Source organism: Pan paniscus, chromosome 11 (genome assembly GCF_029289425.2).
Source record: "Pan paniscus chromosome 11, NHGRI_mPanPan1-v2.0_pri, whole genome shotgun sequence".
Lineage (NCBI taxonomy): Eukaryota > Metazoa > Chordata > Mammalia > Primates > Hominidae > Pan > Pan paniscus.
Window position 1 is genome coordinate 72,014,956 of NC_073260.2, and position 16,619 is coordinate 72,031,574.

The 16,619-nt window shown below is 37.4% G+C and overlaps 1 protein-coding gene across 2 annotated transcripts in view; it reads left to right on the top strand.

Moving 5' to 3' along the window:
• Positions 1 to 13,328, top strand: part of TMC1 (transmembrane channel like 1) — a 319,210-nt gene extending 305,882 nt beyond the window's left edge. Inside the window, exons 21-25 of one of the 2 annotated variants that reach the window (XM_055091901.2) lie at positions 1,866 to 1,991; positions 5,451 to 5,529; positions 5,631 to 5,682; positions 10,975 to 11,022; positions 12,899 to 13,328. In XM_055091901.2, the coding sequence (XP_054947876.1) occupies positions 1,866 to 1,991; positions 5,451 to 5,529; positions 5,631 to 5,682; positions 10,975 to 10,997 (280 nt within the window). In that variant the 3' untranslated portion in view covers positions 10,998 to 11,022; positions 12,899 to 13,328. Of the gene's footprint in view, positions 1 to 1,865; positions 1,992 to 5,450; positions 5,530 to 5,630; positions 5,683 to 10,974 lie in introns of both variants that reach the window. The other variant, XM_055091900.2, reaches the window with a different exon arrangement.
• The last annotated feature ends 3,291 nt before the right edge of the window (positions 13,329 to 16,619 follow it).

Genomic DNA, 16,619 nt, shown 5'->3' on the forward strand with positions numbered 1-16,619 from the left:
TTTGCAATCATGCTTTATGCATCTATTTTTCTTAACAGTTTAGCTGACTTCTAGAGATTGGGGATAGAGAAGTTTCCTCTCTGTGGATCTAGGACACAGTAAAGTGCTGGTCAATAATTTGAATGAATGAATGAATAATGACTGCTTATTGTGCACTAAGCACTAGAAGAGACACAGGGTTAAGTCCATGCATTAAGCATTGATTCTGGTCCTGTGGCACTTATCACCCAGCTGGGAAGACAGGCCTCCTCATAAACTGTTCTAATCTAGAGTGGTGCTATGCCTACAGCAGGACTATGGATAGACACAGACAACTGGAAAACAATTCTGAGAATATTGTATGATAGCATACTTTGGCTAACCTGGCAGGAGAAGGCATTGCCAGGGACATGTAGATGCTTCCATAATTTGTACGTAATTAAGATATCTGGACTCCTTTCTTCGGTAAAAGACCTGACCTGAAAAAGGTACACAAGAATCCCCAGGGACTTAGCAACTTTGCTTTGGGTCACACTGGATGCTGAGAAGGCCTTTGTGGGTAGGGATAATTTCATAAAATTTGAATGCCCCCACTCTAACTACGTTCATCAGCTATGACCTGAGATGCTGGAGAAGGGAGGATAGATGGTCTTATCTTTTTTGGTACTTTTAATTTATCTGCTTATCCTGTATTCCATCTGGCTGGGGCTGCATTGGGGGGTATGAGCAATTAGAATGGAATGATGAAAAATAAAACTTATTGGAATAGGGAGTTATAATCTTATATTGCTTGTAAGCTTCATTCCCTCTTATGTATCATAAGTCTTGAAAATTAGGGTGTAGATCTTTAATTTGTGAAGCAAAACTTGTACCTCTGTAGTCCAATGACTACTGACAAAATATTTGGAGTCACTATGTCTGCTGGAAGATAGTATTGGTTAGACCAGGAGAAAAAAAACATAATCTGGGACTTGCGTGTCATTGTTATTTAGTAGTTGAAAATGCTTAAAGATTAAAATACAAAAGCAAAACTAAACATTGTATTAAATGTTGCACCAACATTTATTCTGATGATGCATACAATTTGGTGAAACCCAACCCAAATCTCTTCTGAAAATTACATCTTTTCATAGTAAAATCAGTGTGCATATACAGAGAAAATAATGATGTAATGAATATTTTGAATATTATGGTACAATTCTAGCTATTCCTTAGTAAGTCAAGACATCCTGTTCTCAGTTTTCTAGTTTATAGGAGCTGATACTTGCCTTCATGGAGCTGAGCAGTGGAGCTAAGCTGGTATTCATTAGGGCCTGTCCAGGAGAAGAAACTGAGAGGGAAAAAACCCATGATTCGGTCTAGTTACCTTACCTATTAACATATCTGATGAAGGAAGTCTGGTGGAAAATGAGGTGGAAGCTATTGCGTGGAAAGAGATATTGGATTATATGTGGATTTTATTCCACTGGGCTATTCCTTGCTCTCATTTCCAAGGCTAATTAAAAATTGAATGCACTATTTACTTAGCTCAAAGAGAGTGTTCTCCTACAAGAGCAGCTGACTGAGAGGCAGACTTATGAGCTATTTACAAAATATATTTCAATCAAAATCTTAGAAATACAGTTTTTAAAAATCTTCTCCTAAATATGTGGTTAATTTCCTAACTGCTTTGACTATATGTTTATACTGGGATCATATTTCTCGTATCTTACCCATATATTGACTACATGAGGTCAAAGTGTCAGCAAGTTGTAGCTAAACATCAGTTTCCTACCCTGAAAGAGGACCTAAGCAGTAATTGAGAAAGATTTCCAGTTTTCTTGCTTTAACCATGGTTTTTCCATATGTTCTTAATAAACTTATCTCCCCCTTTTTAATTCCCCCAGTGGCAAAAATAGAATGTTTGAAGTCATTGGAGAGACCCTGGAGCATGATTTCCCAAGCTGGATGGCGAAGATCTTGAGACAGCTTTCGAACCCTGGGCTGGTCATTGCTGTCATTTTGGTGATGATGTATGTGCTTTTCCTCCTCATAGCAAGAGCCTTTGTGATGTTCTTCCTGGCTGTTTTTACATTTCAGCTTTTTCAGCTCTCTCACTCTCCCTAAGGGTTCTGCTGTAACCTATCCAAATTCAACACTGATTACATGGTGGTGAGAGGCTAAAATTCATGAGCCATATTCTGATCCTATTGGATGTAATTCACAGCCATCTGCATCTGTCTTTGCTTCCCCAGGATTATAAGATGTGTTCCCAAGTAACCACAATAATTATCCATAAACAGCTAAAGCAAGGGAAACATAAATGCTAAATGCTAAATCTAATCAGTACATTGAGCTTCCCCCCAACAACCCGGCCTCCACCTCTCGTTCCATAAAGCAGATGGCAATGAATATACAGAAATAATGATCCTCTAAGTTAATATTCCCCTTGGGGGCCCTATAGACTATATTTTAGGGGCAAGGGCTTAAAGGGTCTTAAAAATTTCACTGTCCTTGTTGTTAGAGGGCCGTCAATAACTGTGTGTTCACAATAATAGAATAAGAGGACCAGAGGATCTTGGGAAGTTCCTGTAGTCTGTCCCTTCAAAGTCAGAAGTGATTTCCAAAGGGGAACTTGTCAGATGACTTTTGTTTTCACATAACTTTCATTGGCTTCTGACTCTTGGCCATCACAGATAAACTTAGATTCTAAGTAAAAGTATAGATTTGCTGTGGAAGAGCCAAAAGCAGCGTCCATCTCTTCCTTTCAGTCCCTGAGTGCCTCCTATATAGAATGTCTGGAGCTGCCATGACTCTCAGTCAGGGGGTAAATATTAAACAGCCCCAGGGACACTTTAAGAACAAAGTTGATGCAAAGGATTTGGTTCATTTAAATAAAGGTAAAACAAGGAAATCTCAGGGAGAAAACTCCCAGTGGTTTGCAGTAAATGAGCAGGGATTGTGACCCAGTTATTGTCATGATCACAAGCCACATAAAGTAGTGAGGGCAGGTTTATCTTCTTCAATTTTATAATCTAAGAAATTGATTTACACAAAGAAAGTGATTTTCCCTAGACAAGAGAGAGAGTAAAATGGTCATAGAAAGACCTGAAGCAGATCCTTTCACAGTAAATCCAGTGCTCACTTCTTTATACCACGAGGCTTTCTGTGAGGGAGAGCTAATAACCTGTAGGGATAATTAAACAGTAAATCAGATTACCATTATATATTACATAACCTTGATAATGGGGTGCTATTAAGAATCTGATAGTAAATCTCTGGCACAGATGCATTAGAAAATGACCTACTGAATGCAGCATGTTTCACCAGATGGCCTTTGAAACAATTTTCTTTCTCTACATGTCCATGATACAGTGGCTTCTGAGAGCATGTTAATCAGTATCCTGCGGCCTTTGAGAGTCAAGGCCCTTTAGTGGTATGAATGAGGTGTTGTTTAAAACACACACACGCACACACACACACACACACAATGTAAATATCAGATTTCGTTACCATATTCTTACTTTATTAGGAGACATGTTTATTTTTAAGTGAAGGAGTGGCATTGTTCAAATGCCTTAATCCAAAGATTTAGTAATCAGTCCTAAGAGTGTTTAAAAGGAATTCACACTGCCTTTGTTTCAGGTACTATTTACACACTGACTCATTTAATTCCCATAACAGCTTTGAGAAGCTGGCTTCATTAATCATACTATCAATAACACATTGAAATTCTGCCCCAAGTCAAGTGACTAATAAGTGGAATTGAAACTCATATCTTCTCCTTATTTCCTACACTCACTTGCAGCACCAAACAGGGATCAGAATCAGGGGGAATTTCAGATGGGCTGAAAGCCACTTGTCCGAGGTGGTATAGACTCAGGGTCAGCACACTTTTCCTAATTCGAGGGCCAGAGGCAAATTAGGCCAAGAGGCAAAATTGAGGATCTTAATTAAGTAATTACTAATAATAACCGTTTAAAAGACAGAAAAACCATTCTTAATTCATGGGCCATACAAAACAGTCTGGCAGTCATCTTCATCCTGCAGGACCTAGTTTGCTTTGATCTGGACAGCCTGGAGGAAAGCTGGCCCCATGCAAATGTCAAATAGATGTACTGAAAGGTTGATTGTGGCTCTGAGGTTCTGATTTAAAACCCAGATTTTAGCTTATTACTGAGTATATTTTTTCAAATTCTGAGATCTCATCTTCTATTTTTGGGGCCCATACAATTGGCTTAGCTTTTTATTACCTTTAATTAGAGAATTGTACTAGTATGTTGAATTTCCCCCAATGGATTATATTAAATCAACCTGGATGGCTTTCGGGTATCTAAGCAGAGTTCAGGTTAGTTCTCTGCAGGCAGTTTCATTCCTTTGGAGACTAGAAAAAGATTTGTGAGGAATACTTATTTAATGTGCATTACAAGGCAGAAAATCATGGTGGATAAATAGAGAATTCCAGAACTTGAAAGGACTTGTGAAATCTTTGAGTTCATCTTCCAAATCCAGGAACTTTTCTAAGAAAATCCTTATAATACACACCACACACAAACACACACACACACAAACATTTATTGAGCACCTATTTCATGCCAGATATTGCCCTGCATGCATTTATGTATGTAATTTTAGTAAAACTCCCATCACTCATGTAAGAGATAAACAAACTCAGCCAAACCGTATCAATAATTGTGTTGCTAGCACCAGATGGCTCATAAAGGATACTGTCTTTCATTTTGGGGAGTAGAGGAAATGTGTTCAATATCCAGTTATTTACAGCAAAGAGTAATATAAGTTACCTTTTTTACTGCATTTCTTCTTTGTTTGTTTGTTCGTTTTGCCTTAAGTGAAGATAAGCATATTTATTTTTACAGAATTGTCTGGCTAGAATTTGCCCTTTCTAGAATGTAAATGTCATTTAAAATCCAAGAATATTCCTTTATACAACATTTTCTTTTTGAGGGAGAAAGAAATGCAAACAATACATTCTACGGAAAAAATTCCATGTTCATTATCTATGCCTATGAGGATTACATTCTTAGCTGCAAAGGCCAAAGGACGAAATTTAAGGCAGAAAGTCGTTTTCCTTTTTGTTTGGCATGTTCCCTAAGCTGCAGTAGGTTTTCCATTCTCTGGGATGCCATTGCCATCCATTTAAAATGCTTCTTTCAGTTATAATTTAAACTGATGTGAATACATTTCCAGGAAAAAGCTAATATTAGGCAGTGTGAAATAGCAGACAGAACAGGCTGTGGGTCAGGAGCCTTGGGCCCCAACTTTCCAACTTCACCCCAGCTTCATCCCTATGTCATCCTGAATGTATCTCTTTACCTCTCTGGACCTCAGCTTTTATCTATAAGACAAGAGATTTAGAGTAGAAGATAGCTTAATGTTCATTCCCATGCTGATATTTCATAATTTACTTAATGTAAATTTAAGAAGTATCTTGAAATATACCTTACACTGTATTTTTTTTCTTTTTAATTTAGTTTGGCCATCTATTATCTCAATGCTACTGCCAAGGGCCAGAAGGCAGCGAATCTGGATCTAAAAAAGAAGATGAAAATGGTATAATACAATTTATTTCATAGAAATATTATCTTTATTAATGTCAAGTAGTAGAAAACACTGAGAAATCTACTTTTTTCCCCTTATTTTTTATTGTGTAGCAAGCTTTGGAGAACAAAATGCGAAATAAGAAAATGGCAGCTGCACGAGCAGGTGGGAGATATGTTTATGTTTGTAATGTTTGTAATTTTTCTTTTTCTTTTTCTTTCTTTCTTTCTTTCTTTCTTTTTTTTTTTTTTTTTTTTTTTTTTTTTGCTTTTTCTCCATTGGATGGTGAGTGGCATTATTGCCGTGAGCAAGTCATTCCACAATCCTTACCTTCCACCTTTTTAGCCCTTCTCAGGCATCACATCCAGGGTATTTGGTTGTTTTCTAGTGGGAGGAAAAAAAGAGAAATGAAAATGTGGGCATATAAACTTGGCAGTAGTGATTTTTAAAAGTGACCTTGAAAATGCGCAGAAAATGAAGAAATCCCCCATATAGTCATATACAAACAGCAGATACAAATGCAGATGCTCTCCTGCCCATGTTGACTATTTTCATACATGGAAGGATATGGCAAGAAGATCCCAAGAGGGTCCTCTGGGCTTTCCACCACTGATTGCCAGAAGCCCTTTCTAATCCATTAAACTTTCTTTTTTTAAAAACCTCTTTATTTTTTAAAATATTAGAGTAAAGCCAACTTCTAGTTGCCAAAATTAATAATATGCTTTGAGTTCCCCACGGAAAGGTGATACCTAAGAACTTTAGTGAAAACCTTTTCCAACTTTGTCCTCACTCCTAACTTTAAAACTCTTTACGTTTCCCCACTGTAAGTAATAAAACACTCAAATTGGTTTAATTAAGAAAGAGTAATTTATTCGACCACACAAATGCAGGGAAATGGTATGTATGGTTTCAGGCCACTTTCTTTTTTCTATATATATATATATTTTTTATTATACTTTAAGTTCTAGGGTACATGTGCACAACGTGCAGGTTAGTTACATATGTATACATGTGCCATGTTGGTGTGCTGCACCCATTAACTCATCATTTACATTAGGTATATCTCCTAATGCTAGCCCTCCCCACTCCCCTCACCGCACGACAGGCCCCGGTATGTGATGTTCCCCTTCCTGTGTCCAAGTGTTCTCATTGTTCAATTCCCACCTATGAGTAAGAACATGCGGTGTTTGGTTTTTTGTCCTTGCGATAGTTTGCTGAGAATGATGGTTTCCAGCTTCATCTATGTCCCTACAAAGGACATGAACTCATCATTTTTTCTGGCTGCATAGTATTCCATGGTGTATATGTGCCACCTTTTCTTAATCCAGTCTATCATTGTTGGACATTTGGGTTGGTTCCAAGTCTTTGCTATTGTGAATAGTGCCACAATAAACATACGTGTGCATGTGTCTTTATAGCAGCATGATTTATAATCCTTTGGGTATATGCCCAAAGGATTTTTTTTCTTTTTTGAGACCTGGTCTGGCTCTGTGGCCCAGGCTGGAGGGCAGTGGTATGATCTCGGCTCACTGCAGCTCCAACTTCCCAGGCTGAAGTGATCCTTCCTCCTCAGCCTCCTGAGTAGTGGGGACAGCGCACACCACCATGCCTGGCTAATTTTTAATTTTTTTGTAGAAGTGAGGTCTTGCTAAGTTGCCCAGGCTGCTCTCAAACTCTTGGGCTCAGGTGATCTTCTCTTTTTGGCCTCCCAAAGTGTTGGGATTACAAGCATGAACCACTGTGCCCAGCCTTCAGGGCACTTTTTATCCTAAGTTTAGAACAGGGTCAGGTCTGAGCCCACCTCTCTGTGAATCTCTGAAGCTAAACTCCTTTCACATTGGCTGACCTTTATGGCAGCAGGAATGGATGCAGCAACTTCCAATGCCATGTCCTTAGACTGTAAAACTTCTTTCCTAGAAATTCCTCAACCTCTCCTCCTTTCAGATTGACCCCATATGGGTCATGTATCCATCCTTGTGCCAGTCACTGTGTCTGAGTATGGTAAGTTACTGAAGTCAGTCAGGACCCATCATTGAAGCTGGGATTTGTCTGTTTTCCTGACACATGAAATGCACTGGGGAGGTCACACCTACCTAAGAGAAGGAGAAAAGGATGCTGGGTGTCCCCAAACAACAAATGTTCAAGACTTGGTTTTGTTGCCTTCTTTATGCTTAGCCTTTTTTCTTTTTCCTCTCTCTTTTCTATCTAGCATGCATAAATGTAAAGTTGAATGCTGGGTGCTGAATTAGATGATTACAGTGATGTACAGTTATCAGACTAGTTTTTAATGAAATTTTTAATTTTTTAAATCAATACTACATGTGTGCATAATTTAGAGTTTCATTTAGAATTTCATAATTCTATAAGGCTTATCATGAAAAACAGCATCTTCTTCTGCCTCCTACACCAGTTTTGCTCTCTTCTCCTCCCCTACACTCAAATACCCTAAGACAAACACTTTCAATTTGTTAGTTGATTTTTAGATATTTATCTCCAAATTACCTAATTTTGTTGTAATTTCTTGACTTTTTAGTTTTAAGTATTATCTCTTAAAATTATTAACTACAATGGATATAATAATTTTAATAGATAATATTTAAACGATTTTTATACTCTTGCCCCAGTCTTTCTATGCATTCTACCTATGTAGTTATATTATTATTTTGGTTAGGCCAGTATATATTATTATGGACACACAGTCTTCACAGCTAAGCCAAGTAGTAAACTATGATACTCGTGCATACTTTAAAATTTTCTCAGGATTCATAATTCATAATTTCTCTTTTTAAACAGTTTCTTATTTTTTATATATGTTTCAGTGATGCATTTAATTTCCAAATCTCTGCTATTTATTGAGTTATACTCTCAATATATTCAGACATATTGGGTTATCTATCCATTTCATTTCCTTGGAGAAATCTTTCCCAGAATCTTCTGCACTTCTCCAATTTCAACTAGTGTGTGTCTGGGATACAGCTGTCATCCTTTCATTTTTCTTCACTGTCATTCAACAGGATCTCTGTCACTTTATCCTGTTTTGGATACTGTGTTTTCCATTTTCCCCAACTTCCTCTCTTTTGGTTTGCTCACATTTTGCCAGTAAGAAAGGGTATGTGAGAGGCAAATTTTCTGAGACCATGCCTATCTGAAATTGTTCTTCTCTTACTCTCCCTTTTGACTGATAGTTTGGGGGTCAAAAATACTCATCTAATTATATTAGAAATAATATCCCTTCAAAATAGTATTTTTTCAGAGGTTTCCCATTGCCTTTTAGATTCCACAATTGCTCTTGAGTAGTTTAAAACCATTGTGATTCTTAGTCTTTCTTGAGCAACTTGTATTTTTGATTATCTGTTTGGTTTTCCAATCTGGAAATTTCTAGAGTCTCCTTATCTGCATGTTCAGAATTTCATGATGGTGTATCTTGCATGGATCTATTTTTATTCCTTGTGTACTCATCAATGGACTTTTGCTCTTTGGTTGAAGGGAATTTTCTTGAATTGTTTACAAATTCTTTCCATCCATTTTCTGTTTTTTTTTTTTTGCATGTGGAATTTCTAATTTATTTTTCATGCTTAAATTCCCTTTGTCTCTTTGCTTTACCTATGAACATTTCCTTATCTTTAAATTTTAACATTTCTCTTGGCCTTTTCACTTTTGCTATCATAATTTTAGTTTCTGCAAGCTGTTTTGTTCTTTAATTCTTCTTTTTTAAACAGCATGCTGTTTTTGTTTAATGGCTGCAATGGCTTGTTTTGTCTTTATGAGAATATTAATAACTCTTTTTGATGTTTCTTTGCCTTTGATAGTCTGTTTTCTCTAAGCTGTTTTGTCCTTTCTCCCCTGCTTGGTAATTCCCCTGCTTTGTGACCCTCAGCTCATATTTCAGGGTAGGATGCAAAGGTGGGTTTCGAAGCTTTAAGCACATGGATGGGGCTTCTGGGCAGATCCTCATTGGGGGACTCTGCCTGGCCTGCCGCTGAACCCCCATGTCAGTATTTTTAGGCTTCTCCTCTTAGGCTGATCAGATTCCTCAGAAAAATTACTTCCGAACTCCTGCCCAGAGAGTAAAGATTTGCCTGGCAAATCTGTAGCACCTGAGTGGGAAAAACAACACGGGTGGGGCTCAGCTTTCAACCTACAAATGCTCACTTAGCCCCCTCTTTTTACTGCGGCACTCCTTGTGGTCTTCTAACCCAGAAGCATCTCTGTTTTACTCTTTTTAGAAAAAATTATTCCAGTCTTCTGCCAGATTAAAGGCAGTGGGGGTTGGGGAGCAATTATTCATTTGTACCAAGTGAAGCCGATCTCAGACTCTAACTGCTGCTGCTTCGTTTTTTAATAACCCCCACCCCTTTGCCCCACCAAGCTTGACTGCTTCTTAAACAGCTAAAACATCCTCTTTGTATTGGTTCCTTACTTCCAGAGGTACCTGTTGCTGCAAATTACTGAACGTTTCAGAGATTTTATATGTAAATTATGTTGCTTACTGTCTTTTTCCTCCCCTGGCTTAGCTTTTCAGTTTGTTAGAATTGATAAGTCATTATCATTAATCTGTCTGCTTTTCAGCTTCTAAAATTTCATCATTGATGTCTCTTCCCCTATTCTCCCCCTCCTTGCAGGTTTATGCAACCTTCTCCATCTTCCTCCCCAACCCCCTCAAAATTTCTTGACTGTCATGTTTGTGAAAGGGTGAAAGTTCAATTCAATGTATTTACCTCCGCAGTTTAGGCAAACCTTTGTATTTCCTACACTAGGAGAACAATGGTTTTATGTCCATCTTCACTCTGTTCATCCCACAGTGCTTACCTGAGGTATTATTTTGAAATAGAGTCTGGGATGGAGTCTACCTTAGTGGGAATTTATTAGAATTCTTTAGTCTCTGCAGAAGATGAGGTGGTTGAAGCACATACATCACATATACTAGCAGTGCTTTTGTATAATTTAATATTATCAAATTAGTACTCAAGAATGGAAAATTCTGACTTATAAGATCTAAATTCTAATTAAGGCTTATTGTTATCTTTATTGTTTTAAATGATAATATAATGCTATAGCATGCTATTCATCTGATATTTTTTCCATAATGTGTATGGCCACCCAGTAAACACCTACTGAATATCTACTGAAAAATGAGGAACTCTTTTATTGGAAAAATATAAAATATTCATCACATAAGCAATAATGTATAAATGTTACAAAAAAGTAGTACATTCATTCTGCCTTGTTTAGAATATGTGAAGCCTTTGCAAAGTAAGAAACATGGAAATATTTTGAACATTAAAATGGTAAATATTATGGGAAAGTAGAGCACATTTGGACAATACAGATTTCTGGCCACCTCATTCAGAACCATTAAGCACACTGAAAGCTACGTTTTTATTTGCCTCCTGTTCATCTTCTCTCTCTCTCTCCTTGTTTTTTTTTTTTTCTTTTTTTTTTCTGTTTTGTGAACAGCTGCAGCTGCTGGTGGCCAGTAATAAGTATCCTGAGAGCTCAGAAAAGGTACACTTTGCCTTGCTGTTTAAAAGTAATGCAATATGTGAACACCCAGAGAACAAGCACTGTGGAACTGCTATTTTCCTGTTCTACCCTTGATGGATTTTCAAGGTCATGCTAGCCAATTAAGGCATCATCAGTCCTACCTGAGCAACAAGAATCTAAACTTTATTCCAAGTCAGAAACTGTTTCTGCACAGCCACTCTCTCCCCTGCTCCATTTCGTGACTTTTTTTTTTTTTTTTTTTTTAACAAATTTGAGTTTAGAAGTGAGTGTAATCCAGCAATACAGTTCACTGGTTTAGTTGGTGGGTTAATTTAAAAAAATTTGCTCATATGAACTTTCATTTTATATGTTTCTTTTGCCTGAGTTTCCTTAAACTGAGAGCAGAAATATTTCACCCTTTTTCCTCTAAGTTCAGAAATATTTGCAAAAAGTACTCATTGTAATCCTTCATTAACTCACTTTTTGAAACCAATACCTTATTTTCTCTTTTTTTCTACCTGTCTCCCCAACCACGCGCCCCACAAATATATTCCTAAAACCTTTGTATTTTGCTGGATTCAGTATGAAAAGAAATAGGGTTTTTAGTAGAAAAAAAAATCCTATATGAATTGGGGCCTGGATAGCACTGAGTTGAAGATCTTGAAGATCTCTTACTTTGAGAAGGTACATGAGTCTTACACAACCTAGCTTTTTATGAGATAAAATTAAAAAAAAAAAGGAAAGACATCATAAATGACTGTTGTTCTCTCACAGTCTGCTCATTTGTCTTCCAATGATCATGTTATCAGTGGTGAATCCATACAGGTCTGCATGAAACTCGATACGATTCTTGCCTCCTTGGAGGGAAGAATTCAGCTGAGGGGCAGAAGTAGGTTTATGGCAGAGGGAGAGAATGAGGCAAGTTTTAGAGCAGGAGTGTAGGTTTATTAAAAAGTTTTACAGCAGGAACAAAAGGAAATAAAATGTACTTGGAAGAGAGCCAAGTGGGCCAATTGAGAGTTCCAAGTGCCCTGTTCAGCTTTGACCTGGGTTTCTATACACTGTCATGGTTCTGGAGTTTGCATCTCTCCCCCCTTGATTTTTTTGGCGGATGGGCTGTCTGTGTGGATGGTGGCCTGCTGGCAGTTGGAAGGAGCTATGTGTACAATGTGTTACTGAAGTTGTGTGCATGCTCACTTGTGATGTTTTCCCTTACCATCCAGCGTTCCTGGAGGAAGGTCATATACTAGTTAAATTCTGCCATTTTGCTCAGTGGGCATGCTTGAGCCCACTTGCCCAACTCCTAAGATCTCCAGCTCAGGTGTTTTCTATCTATTGGGAGATGTCTTTCCCTAGCACTGGTTGCCACTAATTATTATTTTAGAGAGATAGTTTAACCACCACCTGACCATCACCAAATGGTCACCTGACATTCCTGTGGGATGGGTGGTGGGGGGGCGTCTCTTGCCCTGCTTATGTTTTTATGTTTGCCTAACTACCTACTCTAACAATCATATCCTGTAAGCTTAGATTCTAATGTTCTATAATTTTTTTCTTTGCTTTTTTTGTTAAGGTCAGGAAAACACACTTCTATTAGGGGCCTTAATTTATAGATATGTTTAAGCATTATTATGGATTTACAGTTTGAATTGACTTTAAGTAGTAACACTCAATGCCCTCACTAGCCTTGTTGTGCGACTTTAATTGCATAGCCTAACTCAGTGTGCCTTTCCAAAGCTAAGCCAATTTGCTTGCCATTCCCTGCAGTTGACTTGCTGATTTTTATTATCCTGTCTCTGAGTTTCTCATTCTTTTTGATCATCAAAATGCAGCCATAGAATAATCGCACTGTTTCCCTGCCAGTTCTAAACTTTATTCGTCTGGTTGTCTTTTTCAGATTGACTTCCATTCTCAATCTTATCACTCCCTTTTTAGGATTCCTTGGGCTCTTATGTCTGTAATTCAGAGTCTATTATTTATATTGATTTTCATGTGACTTGTAATGGTTCCTTATTATTTTTTGAATGCATGGATTATCTTTCTTGTCCTTATTATAAATTCTCTGTGAGCAGGGGTTGTATCTTCTAACTCTTTTGTATGCCTAGTATAGTGCTGTGCACAAGTAGGCGCTGAATAAATGCTTGCTAATTAAATTGAATCAATTTAACTTACAGCAATTGTGTTATGAGACAAAAACTTCTGTTACCTGCATGAAAAAATTTTACTATGGTGTAAGAAATGGATTATCTGTTGATAGGCTGAGTTTATTGTTTAATTAGATTATAATGCAGATGAGTAAATAAAGCTAGTGTTTATTTCTACTTGGATCATTTTTGCACTGTGTAGTAGTAAGATTAGCAAATTGATTTATTGTTTTGCCACATTTACAATGTGGATTGCACTTCCTTCTCTTGATCTACGTCACAAAGATGATGAAAGATGACAAACTGTTCCCCAAAGACATTCATCTCCTAAAGGCAATGTACTTTTAGGACGAATGTTCACATTATAGACATTCAGACATGATATGCCGAGTTTCAATATTTCCATAAATTAAAAAATATGTTGGATTTTTATAGCACCTAAATAGTCACCTGATTTAAGTTAAGCAGCTTTTGAAATTTTAACCCTTTTGGTCTCCAGAGAATTGTTGAAAATATTTTCATATTACTATATGGACAAGAATCTGAAACATGGAGACCACTTCCAAAGCTGTTTTATGGCTATTCAGAGAATAGCCTTCCACTAGGATGATCTGATTGCTATTATTTATTTCTGTATCTTCATTTCCATATATAATAATCAAAGCTATTGGAGAAATTTAGAAGGTAAAGAAGCAAACAAAAATCTAGACTTCGCCTTTTATTCCTTCTGAGAACAACAAAAAAGGTCCGAGAAATATGTGCAAAAACTAGATTTACTTATCTAAAGAGCTTTGCTGTTCACTTGAAAAACAAAGAACTGCATTTCAACACATTCTTTGAATTATTTATTTAGGCTTCTCAGAGGAACACATAGTTTAAGCTTTATCAAGGGGTTTATATTAACAAAATTTTGACCTGAGCTATGTTTTCCTATCTTGATGGATCTCTACAAGTGTGAGAGCCAGAAATATAACCAAAAGAATAAGTAAGCAGGATTTCAAAAACAAGAGACTCAAGAATGAGATTTGCATGTGTTCGCAGCTCTCAATGCACATATGCACTTGCATTCTTGGAGGAGACTTTGAGACCTAACCTTGATGTTAAAAAAAAAAAAAACCTACAAAACTGTAGTCATAGCCTTCATTCCCATATAACCCCTGTAAGAAGGAAATGCCATTACATGATGGCAACAGGAATTTTTAAGCCCCTTCATGAGCTATCTTTTTCTTGAAGTTCTTTTGTAACAGATCACTTTGGCTATTTGGCCTCAAATGGTCCGGGTTGCCTTTTCCAGGACTGATTTTGATGACTCAGTAGTTATGAATAATGAAAAAATGTGTACATAAAATGCTTGTCCTCTTCTGACAAGTTAGATGTTGTATTACACACATTTTCTTCATATATACCACAAAGAAGTTTCCATACAAATCCTATGGTTATTTAAAAATTTATAAAATGGTATATATTAATGACAGCACATTTGGAAAATGTTAATAAAATAAAAATGTAGAAGTCCCACATTTCCACCACTCAAAATAACTTCTGTTAACATTTTGTTTTAGATTCGCAATTATATATGCACAGACTCAATAAAAAAGTGTGGATCATAAGATATATCTAGTTTTATCCCACTTTTTAATTAAACATTTTCCTATGTCACAAAAATTACTTCAGGAAATCTTAATAGGTATCAAATATTCCTCTACATTAATATAGCATAATTAGTTTAATTATTCTACTTTGTACACTGAATTTAAAGATTAAATTGCAAAGATTAACTTTACATTAAAGTGGATTAACTTTAAATTTGACTCCTTTTAGAACACATTTTTGTGTCAAGGCATTGATGGTCAATATAGACTTTTAAATCAATATATACACATTTTAACGCAGCTTGATCAACATATGGATCAATTATATTACTTACTACCACTTAATATGTTTCCTATTTCATAGCAATGAGCCTTAGAAGTCACTAAATTTTTCTCTTTATACTATTTTATTTGTGGTTACATAAACTCTCTATAGGAATTATCTCTGTTTCTTTTAAAGACATTTTAAGGTTAAGGAAAATATTTAAAACCATTATTTGGAAGCCAAATCTCACAGGATGCATAAAATCAAGTGTCATCTACATCTGATAACCAATCCAAAGTGCCACGTGTGAAATTAACTTTTTTCTGTTTGATTTAGAAATCTTTGGTATTAGTTATATTTATGTTTTGATTTTATTAAAAATAACTGGTCCAAAATTATTCTCTCACTCAATGAAAACAGATAGTGTCCCTGATATTTTATTATGATTTGAATTTTTGTATTGTCACTTTCATGAAGGTCATGTTTTTCAGGTTACTATCATGGTTCAGACATAAAGCCCATGGGACAATAGGGGAAAATGGCAGATAGGAGGCACGACTAACTTGCAGCTCCCACTCAGACAAACAGAACAGCGTGTGGAGATTCACATTGTGAACTTTTGCTCCAAGAAATACTGCAGGAACATACCAGGAAAGCCAAGAAAATCCACACACTCTTTGGAGGAAGCAGCTTCCCTCTGCAGGCTCTGCGAGACAGCCAAAAAACTGTGAGTGCGCAAAGTGTGAGGGGTAACATCCGCCCCCAAACACACATACTGGAGAACCTGAAGGTCCAGATCACGGGAGAAGGATTAGCCTTACTTGGAGATGAGATAAATTTAGAAATCAAGCAAAATACAGGGGGTAGAGGAAGCAGTGGGAAGAGCCCTGTGGGCACTCTTGGTCCCGAGGGAAGCCATTTCTGACTTTGTCTTGCAGGGGCTCCTGGGGAGGACTGCCAGTAAAATTGAGGAAAGACCACAGGGAAAAGGAAATTCCCAGCTGCACTTTGTAACAATTTTGACTGAACACAAAGCTCCTCGGACATAATCTGGGGGAGGGGGCGAACTGGGAGTGCAGATACTAGTAAAGTTGCAGCAAGCAGGGAGGTGTGAAACCTGAAAGTCCTGCTTGCTTTCTCACCAGGGAGGCTTGTATCCTAGGGCAGATTCTCAGCCTTGCTCACCAGCTACCTCAAAATAAACTCAGTGCTATTGGTGGGGTACAGTGGGAGAGAGACTGGCCACTCAAACTGCATGAGATCTGGGTGAGACCTATCACTGCTGTCTTTCCCCCACTTCCCTGGTGACCCATATCATGCAGCAGAGGGAGCTATAATCCCCCTGAAAACATAACTTCAGTGGCCTGGGAACCACACCTCCATCCCCTACAGCAGCCGCAGCAAGCCTCACCCAAGGAGAGTCTGAGCTCAGACATACCTAATCCTGTCCCCACCTGAGGGTCTTTCTCTAACCCCGCTGGTAGCCAAAGACAAAGGATATCATCTCTTGGGAGCTCTATGGTCCCGCCCACAGCCTGAGAAACCCAAATACTTATCTAGGCCACCTTAGGGCAAACTTGTTTCCTCCCTATACTACCACAGCTGTTGTTCTCTTGA